General features: G+C 33.6%; 2 protein-coding genes across 6 annotated transcripts in view; both read right to left on the reverse strand.

Annotated features, from left to right (window-relative positions):
* Positions 1-15440, reverse strand: part of LOC107439260 (coiled-coil domain-containing protein 92) — an 879443-nt gene that overhangs the window by 774869 nt on the left and 89134 nt on the right. The gene's annotated exons all lie outside the window — the stretch shown is intronic.
* Positions 1792-10560, reverse strand: LOC107447887 (transmembrane emp24 domain-containing protein eca). Its single transcript, XM_043043510.2, has 4 exons — positions 10265-10560; positions 5205-5425; positions 4038-4184; positions 1792-2934 (listed from the first exon to the last, which is right to left on the reverse strand). Exons 1-4 carry the CDS (start codon positions 10398-10400, stop codon positions 2785-2787), a joined length of 654 nt encoding a protein of 217 aa, XP_042899444.1. The 5' UTR covers positions 10401-10560; the 3' UTR covers positions 1792-2784.

The raw sequence follows: 15440 nt of genomic DNA on the forward strand, positions 1-15440 counted from the left end.
ATTTCATGATGAATGGGAAAAGGTTCAGTATTTGGCCTCAGGAGCCCAGCTAAACCGAACAGAACACATTTCTCTCCTGGTAAAGCTCTTAAAAAGCTGACAAAGTTACTAAAAATTCTAAAAGCTTTAGTGTTTAACTGTCTACCATTCAGAAATATATTTTGCAAAAAACGTAGTAGTTGGCGACCCTGTTATTATATAATTAGCAATCACTGGATAGAATCTTAACCAGAAAGTAATAAAATCAGTAGTTATATGATAACAAATGAAAATTCGTCAAATCAAAGGTGAAAAGTTATCTATTTTTTATATTTTTGACTGTACTATACTTTCGAACAGTCATATAATTTTGGCAATTTAAGAGCTTTACTATTGTATGAAATGTTTAGTGTCATACAAATGCACTACTATTGTTATCAGCTAAATCTGAGATAGCCTCACATCTGAAATTAAAGCTTCATTTATGTTGTACATGTGTACCAAATTTTATGCTTCTATCATTAAAGGCGCAATTCATTCGTATATTTCACCTATCTGCCGTATTATTCACCAGTGTTATCTACATTTGGTTACATAAATTGAAAAGTTATACCGTTGCCGATACATGAAATCAAAAGATTAATAATATAAAACAGAAGTTTAACTGCAGTGATTTTTATTTACATATAAATTCATTTCATAGTTAAAATATTTCATTTAAATACATAGTGCACAACTACAAACTTTTGTGCTTCATTGATTATTTGTAGAGGTAGTGAAGTAACAATTGATTTTACATTAACCGTAAACAGAAATTGTCATTTTGTCTTATAAAATCGTGGTCGTATGATTAACAGGTGTTCTATATTTTCCAGTTTTTTTTTATATATATACATGGTGTTCCGCAAAGACCACCTTTAGTATGTATATTTAGAGTCCTCATCAAAATTAAAATAAAGAGAAGCATATACATTGGGAGTTCCAAATGAGTTTTTATCTAAGGAAGAAAAAGTAAAACGCCTTTGAAATCTCACAATACAGGGGACGCGTGTATTGAGACGGGTTGAATTGGAGATTTAAAACTTGAAGATGTTTCTAATAAACGTCTTTCTGTCTTTCGGGCAATCAAACCTATCTGGTTTATCACATTCGCCTTCGGTGCCGTCCATAAATGATGTCACACTTTTTAATGAATACTTTTGACCTCTCTGTCACAGAGTGTCACCTTATCCCCCTGTCACGCTATGTTACATAAATATTTATTAGTAGTTCATAGACCAAACACATTTTATCGTTCACATTACGATTTCCAATTTTTATCTTAACTACGTGTTTAATGATATTTGCGAGCATAATAACGATAATGGTTAATCGTGTACTTACTCTGATGAAAACTAATAACATAAAAATATTTAATCTGATGATTTCAAAAGTTTTAATTTTAACGACAATGTGTGAGAAGTCACATTTCTTCGTACCGCCTCTTTCTCTTTTGTCACAAACTGTCAAAATTTTTGGACTCACTCTTATCTTCTGCCAAGAATTATATCAGTTATAAACGGTCGCTTTTTGTACAGTGATTAGGCAGATTTCGATAGCATTTCTCTTTTTTCCCCCACAGCTAACAATTAATCTGCGGCCCCTAATGTGTAAAATTTTTTGTTTTCATTTTCGAGAAAGATTTTAAAAATACTTAATTAAGAGTGGTTTTGATTAAATACCTTCTTAGAGTGATGGCCAAAATCATTTTAATAAACCTATTAAAACACTAACCAATTCTCTTCCAAGGTTTTTTGAAGAAAAAAAATATGCTAGAAAGAAATCATCATTTTATTTCTTTTTCTTTATTATTAAATATAAGGAATAGAAACAAAACATAATATACAAATTTTAACCTTTCCGATGTAATATGCCCAATCAGGGACAACTTATTTCGTAAAAAAACACAAACCACTAGAAATATTAAAACTATTTGCTAATCAAGTTATATGGTGCTGATATTATTGCAAATTTGTAAATATGCATATAATTTTGTGAATATTCTTTTGCTATGAGGCTAAAATTTCAGACAAAATAAGCAGTTTAATTAGAAAATCTGCGAGATAGTTGCGTAATTCTACCGTAATTTAGACAGTAAATAACTCAATTTGGCGATATTTTTGCAGACTCGTGATGCTTGGTGATAAAATGATTGTTCTGGAGGAAAATTCGAGTTTCGAAGCGATAGGACTAATATTCGCTGAATTATATACGAGAATTATTTAGAATCATGTCGAAAGTACCGGAATTTCCTACATAAATAAGAGTGTGCCTTGTAGAGTGGACTATTAGTTTGCTTGTGACTGCAATAGTGTTCTGGTTCTCTAGTGAGTTCATTGAGCAGTCTGATTTGCTGTATTACGCTGTAATTGAGAGCTAAAAATAGCTGTATTTCCTGGAAGATTCTGTTAATAAATGTTTGCGGGAAATGTTTCATTCATCTGCAATCGAAACGAACCTCTGTGCTCGATACAATATATATTTTATGAAAAGACGGTGCTGCCTATTGTCAAAGCAGCGAATATCATGTTTGAATGAAAACTGAAATTTCCCTACTCATTAAAAGTTAAGTTGACTTTTTAATTTTTTGCAACTGTACGAGAAAACTTAAAAACAAAAAAATTCTTAGTTTTCTCCTTACAGCTATTTATTGTTTAGATAAATCTGGTTAGTAAAGGAAGCGGTTTAAGCGTGAGGTTCGTTATCACTTCAAATATAATAAATGAAAGTTGGCAGCTGTGACGGTTGTATTTATACTTCATAAATTCACACCAGTTTCTTCGATTCGAAAAACTGTTTGTATCGTTCCATCTGCCAAACTGCAATTAGGACTAGAAGAAAAGTCTGACCTACTGACCACATGAGAACTCTACGGCTGATGGTTTCACTGGAATCTCGGAACATAGCCTCTCTATACTGAAAATAAAGCAAATTTTTAAGAAACAAATCAACTTACATAAATGAAAAAAATAGATTTTTAAAAAGGGCAACTATAAAATAAACGCATAGAAGTTTGCTTTTTAAAAAAATTTTCCGGAAAAATACTTTTATGAAAATACGAGTGTAATATTAGCTATTCTGTGGGTAAACCACCTAAAAATTATGTTTTAATCTTGTTTTGGGAAGATTATTTCCCTTCTACATGATCATACAAATACACCACTGGGAAGCGCATAAACCATTATAATATATTGCATAGCTGCCAACAACTACAGATTCTCCATAGTATCTCATTTTTAGATTTAAAGTGGTAATGAATCTTACAAATTTCTTTTTAATTCTTCGATTAATAAATTTAATTTAAAATGATTTTGTCTATGACTAAATGCAAATAAATCAACGTTTTTATAAATGAGCAAGTGCAAGCCATAGCAATCGTTATATAACTTTATAACCAAATTAGTTCCCTTTATCTTCATAATTCATCCGTAATCTTTAAAATTCATCCAACTAAATGGGCAAAATACCTAGGTATTACTATCACCTCTAATTTAAATGGGAACAAGCACATTAATAATGTAATCAAAAAGCCAATGGTGCCTATAGGGCCCTCAACTTAGTTTTAAAACTCAACTCTTAGCTTGACTTAAAATGCAAAAGAACGTTTTATCTCATAGCTATTCGGCTCATCCTAACATATGCTTGTCCAGCGATCACGATCCTGAATAAAAATAAACTCTCCGATAAAGAAGGCAGAATTATAAGAAGAATGGTAGGTGCACACAGATTTAAATATTGTCCAGATCAACGATTACATAAAAAACTAAGCATCAATTTTTTCGATTAAGCATATAACTGTAGGTACTGCTAGTAATTTCAACATTCTACTAGATATTGACCTCATTGAGAACAATACTAAATTCAGCGCTATTACTGGAATCTTTCTTCGTGACATGAAATATTCATTAAAATGACTATTTAAATATGGGTTGGAATAAGAAAAAAATGACTATTTTTAACATTATTAAAAAAAATAAGAATAAGGGATATTTCAGACATATATAGAAAATAAATATTACTCTCAGATATTCCATTTCTTTCACCACTTCAGCAGATTTTTCGAGTAGTTCTTTGTACTTTGTGTGAATGTCAGTTAATTTTTCTTTCTCTGCCGTTAATGTGTAATTAATTCTATGCTCACCTTGCGTCAAGCCAAAGTCCACTCTCTAAAAAGAAAAAAAAAATAATTAATTCAATATTTTATTTAAAAAAATTACCTTTTACAGGCTGACATCTTGAAAAAAATGTAAAAGTGGTGGCAAAAATAACGATACATTTCTATCAGTGTGAAATAAAAGGCACAAAACAATCTCTTGTTTTTCACAATATGTTTTTAATCTAATTTTTCTTTACCTGTTTATAATTGCAGATTTGTGCGCTTATGGCAGACACGTCCCGCAGTGGACTGATCCTACAAACACTATTCCCAGTAGAACACGGAAGTCAAGCATTATTGGCTGCGGTCAGTAAACGGGTAGATGATCACTTTGATCATCCTGCGTAGGGACCGAGGGTGCGCGGTATCGGTCCTCGTTGAACTGTTCCGCCGTAAAGTGTTCGACTTTACGCGCAGGTCGTCGGGCTACCAAAGCAGGGGAGCCATCCCCTCTACAGAGGATCAAAATTTGCGATGGCATGTCTTCAGATCATCCTCAGGGATATTTCCCAGACCGTCGCTAACAGCCCATTGTGTAGCTCGAGTGTGACGTCAATAAAGTACCTATCTATTGCAGACAAGGCGTACATGCTCTTGTCAAGCTGAAGAACAGATGGCTCAAGTTAGAGAAGGCCATCGCAAAGATATTCCAGGGTTGCGGCTGGTCTCGAATCCGCATCTTATGAATGGTAAAATTACGCGCAAATTTAAACACAAATCACAATAGTTAAATTTTTTAGAATATTACGCCTGTTCACACACCACCTCGTAAGCATAACATAAGCGGAGGGATACACCGGAAGTGTTTTCCGGTTTTAGGAAGCTTGTTATTGTTTACACTCAGTCAACCTTCCATAGGCGTTACTTATTTTGTTCTTATTTAAAAAAAAAAAAATCTGTCCTTCCCTTTAATTGTTTTCATTATTGTATGATTCGTTTTAGTTTCCTATTTTTAATCATGGAATAAAAAATATTATTTTTTGGCAATTTTTTCTCAAAGAAATTTACAAGTTCACAAAATTTGACATACCAGCATTCTTCCTGGGATGGACTGCTGTTTTGTATGCATGCAAATCAGGTGTTCTCCTGGTTCGTGAGATGTGAAAGAGAAGCGACCTCTTTCACTATACATTCTGGAGAGTAGAATATGCTTCTTGGGATCTCGAATCTCAACCATCATTCCTGCTGTTTGGTTGACCAGATGATGGTTCAATGTTTTTCTCCCAATGAAGGGCGTGCATTTGTAATGAGCTGCAAACAAACATCTATTTTGCATGAAAAGCGTATACGGGGTCACGAAACGGAGGAAATTTATTTCCTCGCGTTTCGACGAAGAAAAGGACATAAATAAGAAGTTAAGAGGACGCAGGAGAAAATTTTCCCACCAAATTCTTTTTCACCTCCGTTAGTAATGTTAAATTTAAAGTTTGGAAGAAAGTGAGTACAGATAAACTTAGAGTAAATCATGAAATTTCAAGTGTTCAAAGAAATGTTTCGAAAATATCACAATCGCGAGCAAATGATTGCATAATTACTTCAACGCAGACTTTAATTCTAATAATCCTGCTTTAATCTCTTTGCATATTGACATATTTTTTTTAAAAAAAAATCAGCATTTGAAATTTTATGTCGCATTCTAGATTTACATGGAATCACTTTCTCTATAATTTAAAGTTTTATATTACTTTGGAAGAAAATTTGTCACGAAATGTTTCTCTTAATACGAAAGGTGCTCCTAAAAGCGAATTCTTCTTATAAATAAAATAACTGTTTAATATTTTGTTTCATTTATGCTTATTAGTTTACGCGGGTATCATAATAATTGGTGACCTTATATCAGTTTTGAGGTTAAGGAATATTTAACTCAGGAGAGAGAGGCGTTTTAATGAAACAACAAAAGAATGGAATCAACAGAGATCCGCCAAAAATAATGCTGGAAGTCTGTTATGTGTAGGTCTTTTTAACCGTAACTGTTCTGACTCCAAAGTCCCGCAGTGGACTGATCGCTAAGACACGGTTCCCAGCAGATCACCGAAGTCAAGTATCACTGGCTACGGTCAGTGTGCAGGTGGATAACCACTTGGATCAGCCTGCGTAGGGACCGAGGGTGTGTGGTATTGGTCCTCGTTAAACTGTTCTACCGTAAAGTGCTCGACTTCGCGTGCAGGTTTTCGGGCTACCGAAGCGGGGGTGCCATCCCCTCCGCAGAGGATCAAAATTGTGATGGCATGTCTTCGGATCATCCTCAGGGATGTTTCCCAGACCGTCGCCAATAGCCCATTGTGCAGCTCTAGTGCGACGTAAATGAACAACAACAAGTTCTGACTCCAAACTCCAGAATGAAAATGTGTACCGTAAGTACGGAACTTTTATAATTTTTCAGAAAAATATAATGTTTTGTCACTTATGTTGAATGGTTTCGGCAGTTAATGCAACCTCATTCTTTGCGCCAACCTTGAAATAATACTCCCAATTTCACCTATTTTGTAACTACTTTCTCCACATTCTTATCTTTTTCTTTGGTTCGTTTTATGATACGAATTTATGTTAGGATTTAAAACTGTATTTAAAATCAATATAACATTATGCATCTATTATCACAATATTATGTATCTAAAAGCTAGAAATTTAGAATTGCATTGATAGATAAGGTAGTTATTGACATTATTTATTCCAAATTCAATTTTTATGTAGTATTGAAGTGCATACAAAATACGTCATATTGTATATCTGCTACCGTGAATGACCAAAACCAAGAGAATGTCGACTTTCACCTGTGGATGTCAACAATCACATAGTTGCTTTCGTGAATGCCCGAAATATTTGTTATATCCGATTTGATATTCATTTATTCATTGACATTATTAATATTGATTCGATATTTTAATATCTGCTGAGGATAGATTAGGAGAAACATCAGCGTTCGGAGTACTGGTTAAATGCATACTGGGCAGTGGCACTTGACCTTAAAACATAGACATGGAATGAAAAAGGAAAAGTTTCACCAGATACTTATCATACATATTTTTTAAACTTTATGTGTTTTAATGCAGACTTATACAAAGGGTGGTACTTTTAAAAAAAAAAATAATATATCACCATTCGTATTAGACTACATTAAAATACAGCAAAGGCTTTACATAGCTTTTTTTAATTCTTTTTTTTAAAGAAAAAACGAGAATGAATTTACTATTTACAGTAAGAAATCTTTTCAGTGGTAAGGAGTGTATTGTTGTATGAGTAAGAATCAAAAACATGGAAACTAACAAAAAACTAAATAGTTGACAAAACAGATGTTTCAGAAATATTCTGACCTCAGATCATTCAGGACTGTACAGTAAAAACCAATCCCCATCAATATAAAAAGAAAAAGATGGAAATGGATAGGTCACGTATTGAGAATGCCTCCACCATCTTAACGTGGGCACCAGAAGGCAAGCGAAAAAGAGGCAGACCATGGAGAAGAAAGGTGCAAGAGGAAAGAAGACAGGTGGGATAGACGAGCTGGTCCGAGGCGAGATCTTGACAAAAGACAGAGTGATCAGGCGCTAACAATAGTCGAATTAACTCATTATTGGGTTGTAATATTTGGGCCGGGATAGCGTGGTTGGTAGGGCACTGGGCCCATGTCCAAGAGGTCGTGGGTTCGATCCCCACCGGCCGAAGACTCCCCGTGGTGACTGATGCGCTTTAAATCTGTCGGGTCACAAAGTCCGTCATGTTCCCATAACAAATGACACATCTGGGGGTACTGATCCAGGAGTTTCCTTGTCTTCTGGATTGGGTTCAAAATTACAAGGCTACGGAGTAGAACATTGGTAGTTGTAAACCCAAAATTGGGTAAGCTGTTTGACGGCAGTTATAAAATAAAAAAACAGATTGAGAGCTATGATAGCTCAGGGGATAGATCGTTCTCCTTCCAATAAGGTGAACCGCGCTCGAATCCCAGTGATGGCAGGTCGAATCGAATTCCGCATCCGGCTTGCACCGACCACAGTGATGACGTAAAATATCCTCATTGGCAGGCGGATCATAGGTTAGAGCAGAGGTGTCAAACTCAATTTTGCAGAGGGCCATATATTTAATTTAGAATGTGTAGGCGGGCCAGATTCAAATAAAAAAAATGTTCTGAACTATTATAACATTTTATTTATCTAATTATATGGTATATAATATACGGTTGTTAAAAATCATATCAAAGTTATAAAAGATGGTAATTATTTTGAGCTCGAGAATCCAGATACCTGACTTCTCTTGTTCTCAGAATGCGTGCTGCATGCTTTTTTAATTCCGGGTAGTTATCCAAACTCTTGAAATATTGTGCATAAAATGTAAGAGCGTTAACCTCTTTAAATTTTTCNAAATCATAATAACACAAATAAACCTCAACAGATCAATTTATTTGAACTAAAATATATGAAAACCCACAACAAAATGACATAATTTGCTGCCAGCTTGTTGACGTCACAAAACCTAAGACGATGATTGGTTAAGGGAGAAAAAACTTGGATGGAAAGTAGAACATGCTCTACTATCGTCCAAGAAGTTGGACCAAATTCTTGGATGTTTGTTTACACGATCCAAGCTCAAAGCAAAACAAGTTTCCATCAATATCAATCAATCTCTGTCCAAGAAATTGGATCGTCTAAACAGGCCTATAGGTTAGAGCCTCCTTACCGTCAGGATTACCATGGGAGGCTTTCCTCTTTATGTAACGCAAATGCGAGTTAGTTCCATTAAAAAATCCTCCACAAAGGCAAATTTCTCCCAATATTGGATCTAGGAGTTTCCTTGTTTTCTGGATAGGATTCAAAATGAAAAGGCGACGGAGTTGAACATTTCTAGCTGCGATCTGGAAAATATAGTCCCCATAGTTTGGTCGGGAGAGCGATCCAAAGCTTGAACCTCCCAATGTTAATTTTGATTTTTTCGTATTTCACCATACCTCGAGAACTTATTGGGCTAATTGAAACATTTTTGCATACAATTATAAAATTCGCTAGTCCAAAAATAATTCCATGCAAAAAATGAATTTTTGTAAATATTCATTATTTTTTAATATTTTATTTAATAGAAAATTTTGTTAATTCTAAGGTATACAATTTTTACGTCATTATAAAGTATGTAAATTAAAATTGCGAAATTCAAAATTGTAGCGAAATCGGCTGATAGTTTCTGATAAATAGAATTTCGAATATGCGACTTTTTAAAAATTCCATTTCTCAGGAAGTATTTAACCGATTTCGATCTAATTAAGTATTTTACCATGCAAAATTACATACTTTAAAATGACGTTAAAAATTGTGTACCTTACAATTCAAAAACGTTTTACTGCTATTAAATAAAATAATAAATATTCACGAAAAATTGTTTTTGCCTGTGATTATCTTTGAATAAGCAAATTATATAATTGTGTACAAAAATTTTTCAATTCTCACTTAAAAATTCATCGAGACACGGTGAAATACAAAAAAAAAGTAAAATTAAAACCAAACTTTGTTACTTCCAAACTTTGGATCGCTCTCTTGACCAAACTATGAGAATCATATTTTTCATATTGCGGCTACCCCCTATATTTAGGGGGGGGGGGCAGAACTCAAATCAGGTGAGAAATCCTAATCAGATGAGAAAAATTTATGTTTATTCAGAGAAGGCCTGTTTTTGTGTCCGATTTTTTAACTTTCATATCGTCTGCACTAATTAATTAACAGATTTGAGGTCTCTCCCTTGAACCATTAAAAATCAGTTTTAGAACGTGAAGATCTGATCATTAGATCAAAAGTTATTCAGGGTGGTCCGTTCAATATTTCGGGCACTATACACCAATAGAATCAGAATCTAAACCTGCTGTGCCTAATTTGCGTTTATACAAACCGGAAAAATATTAGGGATCTAAATTAAATAATATTTAATTTTGATGCAAGAATCTGCTTTTTTTTTTTTTTTTTTTAATTTGTTTTCGAGGCGGGTCAGAAGTAAGTAGGGTGTGGAGCCTCAAAGTAAAATTTAAAAAGAAAACAGAAAGAGAAAAAAAAACAAAAAAAAAACTAGTTAAAATAATAAAAAAGTAAAAATGAAAAGTACATTTACCAACGAGCAATGTTTTCTTTGGCAATTCTCGTATGAAGCATTTTTCCTCGCCTTCTTTCAGATGAAAATAAAATCCATGGACAGCAAGGAAAAAAGAACAACACATAAAAATTCGAAGGATGATCACGTCCAGCATTATTTTGTTCGAATGATCGAATGTTCAGCAACTTCACACATCAGCAAATTGTGTTAATCGATCATCCAAATCAATAATAATTCTTCTGACAGTAGAGATGTTTTGTTACCATGGTTGCTTAGGACTGAGATTTATTTGTTTACTAAATGAAGTCTGGTATGCTATAATAGAATGAAGTGGGGGAAAAAACCCTTACGTAAACTTTAATTAATATTAATACTTTTAAAATAAAAATATCTAAATAAATACTTAAAGTAGAATAATACTAATAATTTGAAAGAATAAGAAATTATAACTACATTAAATTTTTGCTTAATGACCCCAATATAATCGGTTCGTAAATTCGTATAATTACTAACAAGGTTATCTTTTTTCTGGCTACCTTAAGGAAATATCTATGCCTTTAAATTTACAGTATCTATACCAACGGAGAATAAGTATTGATACAGAAAATTGGTTAAAACGGATATAAAATTTATCTTCAATTTAAAATTGCGAACGTACTAAGCTAGACCGTCTAAGCCACTCAACATTAACCACTCACAATCCACCCCCCCCCCTCCAAAAAAAATTGCTTCCACCTTTTCAAGATTTAATAGTTTTAAAATAATTGAGTGAATTATTCTATAAAAAAAAAAGTTTAAGTATACAACAATACATGTATAAACGAAACTTTCTTCCTTTCAATTTTATAATTAATCATTACCTTTGTATAGTAGTATGATTTCACAATGGTGGAGCGGTGTGGCATAAAATACTGATTAAGACTCCCCTTCCAAATTTTTACGAAAATCGATGCCAACTGAGGAGTGGGGGAGTAAACGATGCGAGGGTAAGAGGCAAACATTTTTTAAGGAACTCGAAAATATTTAATACAACGAAAATGTTGCTCGATTTAATTAAATATTAAACAAATAAAAGTAAAATTAAATAAATTTTATTTTAAGTAACTTACCATTCAACTTTACTCTATTTTTTCAAATTATAACGATGATATCGTCAAAAGTAATTAGCGAGAAAATAAAAATTCTTTTAAAAAGTATAAACACGAAGAACGAAAAAGATTTAATATATTCATTGGCAACCATTTGTAATTCAAATCAGCAAAGCCTTCCAATGATACGTTTGAAATCACGTCAATACGAATCGCGATGTTTGATTTTGATATCGCCTGAATACGAATATCGATATTGGAATTTAAAGACGCGAATCCCGCCATTTGATTTTTAAATTGCATGAATTTTGAAGAGTTAATTTTAAATCGTGCGAATACGAATCGCAATGAGCAACCGATAAATAATGTAAATCTATGTTAGGGTTATCATTAAAATCGATCAATGAATTTTACAAAAACGGGTTAATTTTAATCGCGTTATTGGATTTCTAAATCGTGTGAATGGGAATTGTGATTCATTAACCGCGTGAAAACGAATCACAACGTTTGATTTTTAAATCACTCGAATTTGAATTATGATGCGTCATTTTCGAATCCCGATATTTCATATTATAACCGTCGTTGAACAGCCGACCCAATTTTTGGGTATATGACTACTAATGTTCAACTCCCTAGCCCTGTGATTTTGAACTCAATCCAGAGGACAAGAGAACTCCTAGATCAAGTATTGGGAGAAATTTGTCTTCGTGGAGGACTGTTTGATGGAATTAACCCGAATTCGCGTTACATGGAGAGGAAAACCACGAAAACCTTTCAAGGTTAGCCTGACGGCAAGAGGATTCTAACCCATGATGCTTCTACCACTGAGGATATTTTACGTCAGCACTGTGGTTGGTGCGAGCTGGCTCTGTTGCGAAAATTCGGATCGACCACCCATCGCTGATTCGAACCCGGTTCACCTCATTTCGACTTTTTTAAAATTCATGTGTATGATATTAAAAATTTTTTAAACATAGCTGCTAAATGTAAGAATTTCTGCGGGTGTATACTCGTCAGTTGTGTGCAAGTGCGTCAATATATTCTTATTCTGGATGGTGTTGATCACTGGTATGAGATTATGAGTGAGGGCGAATCAGAGGGCAGCTCGTTATTTTACGATGTGCACTTAATGATAAAAGCATACAATTTTTAGTGTTAGTATATAATATGAATTTTGTATTCTGAAAGAATACAAGAAGAGAGAAGGAATGAAACATAATGGTTTATATTAAATTGGATATCACAAATCGATGGGACATTGGGGAAGAAATTTGCTGTTGCATTAATTCAAATACTTGATCTTGTTTAATTCAGGTGTGGGAATTTCAAATTTGTTCTGCTTTAAATTTCTTACAATAAAATTTTTTAAAAGGACATTTTTAGTCTATTTTTTGGGAAATGAACAAGTTTAAAAACCTTAATGATGAAAATTTAAACGTTATATATGTAACGTTTAGATGTTATAGGGGCACACCCCTAGCCGTGTTCGACGCCATTTCCGAGCATGGGTAACTATGCGAATTTTAATCTTGGTGATGTGCCCCAACTCCCCTAAAAGTTTGTCGCATTATTTATATGACCCACTGTTTTATATAACGCTTTTAAACGTATACATTTTGACAAAAAATTGTATTATAAAAAAAATGATGAATGTTATTATGTTATTTTAAAAAATCTGTAGCTTGTGTAGAAAGAAACTGATTGCAAATTTGAAATCTGCCATACTAAAGTGCCTACGATTTTTCAAAAAATCTCATGCAACAGAAAACAAAAAATAATTTGTTACCCAGTATTATTCACTAGTTATTTAGGTTCTATTGAAAAGCAGTGCCTATTTTGACATTGTTATCTAATAAATTTTTCTATATATCGAATGAAAACAAATTAAATCGATAGGATAAATAATTCAGACATAATAAAAAATTTTATGACGAAAAGGAAAAAATTTAAACCTATAATAATTTACGCATTTGCCATTGTTTTGCTCCGAATCTAACAAAATCAAAACAGTGTATTGATAGGATTAAAAGTTCAAACATTAAACAAATTTTTGTGTATCAAAAGCTGTTTTGTACCTTTACCTATGCATTGGTTCATATGTTTTTTTTTCTTTTCTTTTTATTGATTATCGAATGAGAGTAAAATCAATAATTTAGAAGTTACAAACGTTTTAAAGGCTTTTTTTCGAAGGATCCGTCGTCCTATGAAATGACGCTTTTTTTGGGAATAATATGCTATTTTTATAACTGTTGTGAATTTACAACTGTTACTCGTGACTGTTAGGCCAAGATTAGTCTGTCTAAAGCCAGCGCTGTCTACACTTATTTTGAAAATGGCGCGCAACGTCAATATGGAGAAAGGCCACAGTTTTATGAAAGTGAAAAAAACTGACAATAAGCAGCGATTTTAATAATTTTCATCTCGGTGGAAAAATGTCGCCCAATTGGTGATTTCAAAAAAAGTTTAATAACTTTCAAAATAAACTCTATAACAAAAAAATCGGCGCACCAAGAAGGAGAAGTCCGATTGAAACGAAAATTGGTGGATAGGAAGACAATGTACAGAATAGTAAATTACTAAAATTTCAGAACAATTGAATAATTTATTGCAGAGTTACAGTAGCAAGTTCAATAAGGTGTTGACCCGCCTCTAGCCTGGATACAAGCTGCCACACGGCGTGGCATAGACCGATAAAGCTCCCGGATGGTCTCTTGCGGTATTTCCTGCCAAATTCGATCCAATTGTCGAACGAGGTCATCAACATTCCGTGCCAGATGCAATCGCCTTCCCATCATATCCCAGACATGCTCGATGGGAGAGAGATCTGGTGATCTGGCAGGCCAAGGAAGAGTTTGACAAGCTTGCAGACAGTTCATAGCAACACGTGCCGTATGTGGTCTGGCATTGTCCTGCTGAAAAACCAGCCCAGGGCGCTGCAAAAGGAACGGTAGCAAAACAGGTTTTAGGATGTCGTCGACGTACCGCTGTGCAGTAAGTGTACCTCTAATGACGACCAAAGGGGTCCGGCTGTCAAAGGAAATGGCAACCCAGTCCATAATGCCTTGTTGAGGGCCGGTGTGGCGTGCAATAGTGAAGGTAGGATCCCCCCTCAGCCCTGTGCGTCTCCAAACACGTCTTCGATGATCGTTAGAACACAGTTGGAAGCGGGATTCGTCGCTAAAGACGATATGTCCCTAGTCGGCATCATTTCAGCCATATCTGTTCAAAACATTCATGCATGCGAAATTTCAAAACAATCGGATGATTGCGTCTTGGTTCGTCGATTTTTTTGTTATAGAGTGTATGTAAGTTATTTACCTGTTCTAAAACCCTTACATTTCTTCATGGCAAGATTATGTTTATTTATCGCATTGCGTCCAGTGTATGACACTTAAACTATGGCTTTTTTTTATTTTCCTTAACAACAGAGCTTCGAAAAACAGGGTTAAAGGCTCCATTTGATGCACAATTTTTGACTTTTATCAATTTACGCATTTGACATTGTCATCTAAACAAGAGAGGTATTATTTCTCATGCAATTTTTTTTAAAGCTGAATGGTATGAAATCAAAAATAAGTCACATTAAAACCAATAGTTTAGAAAGAAATGAGGTTTTATGTATGAAAAATCTAATTTTTGATTCATAACTGTGACTTTTTAATTAATAAAAAATGAATATTTTAATGCTTTTTTCAAAAGTGATGTTCTGTATGGAAGCTGACAGGTTTGGTAATATCAGGAAAAAATTGGAGGTAGTAAAATAAGTCTTTCAAATTTGATAACAATTAAAAGATTATTTGCAAATTAAAGAAATCCATGTTAATTTGTAAAAATGAATGTTTGTCATTTTTATGCTTATGAAAAAATCAGTGTTAGTTAATTTTTACATAAATATTAATATTTCTTCAAAAACTAAATTATCTGTGAAGAGATGAGAGATTCTTTTTAATTCCTATTATTACAACTCTGCACAAAACACTAAAATAATCTACAATTAAAAGAAACTGTGGTCAAAGTATCATTTTTTGCCATAAATCAGTAAAAAGCATAAGTCTTTTTTCTAATTTTTATGTCATTAATTAAATACTGCAATTTTCTGTCATACA

Source organism: Parasteatoda tepidariorum, chromosome 6 (assembly GCF_043381705.1).
Source record: "Parasteatoda tepidariorum isolate YZ-2023 chromosome 6, CAS_Ptep_4.0, whole genome shotgun sequence".
Taxonomy (NCBI): Eukaryota; Metazoa; Arthropoda; class Arachnida; order Araneae; family Theridiidae; genus Parasteatoda; species Parasteatoda tepidariorum.

Excerpts from the sequence above, each read along its gene's own strand:
- LOC107447887 (XM_043043510.2), bottom strand. The coding sequence starts at position 10,400 with ATGCTGGACGTGATCATCCTTCGAATTTTTATGTGTTGTTCTTTTTTC. Across the intron at positions 5,426-10,264 it reads AAAGAAAACATTGCTCGTTG|CTCATTACAAATGCACGCCC; the intron begins GTAAATGTACTT and ends GTTTGTTTGCAG. Across the intron at positions 2,935-4,037 it reads AAGAAATGGAATATCTGAGA|TATAGAGAGGCTATGTTCCG; the intron begins GTAATATTTATT and ends CTTTATTTTCAG.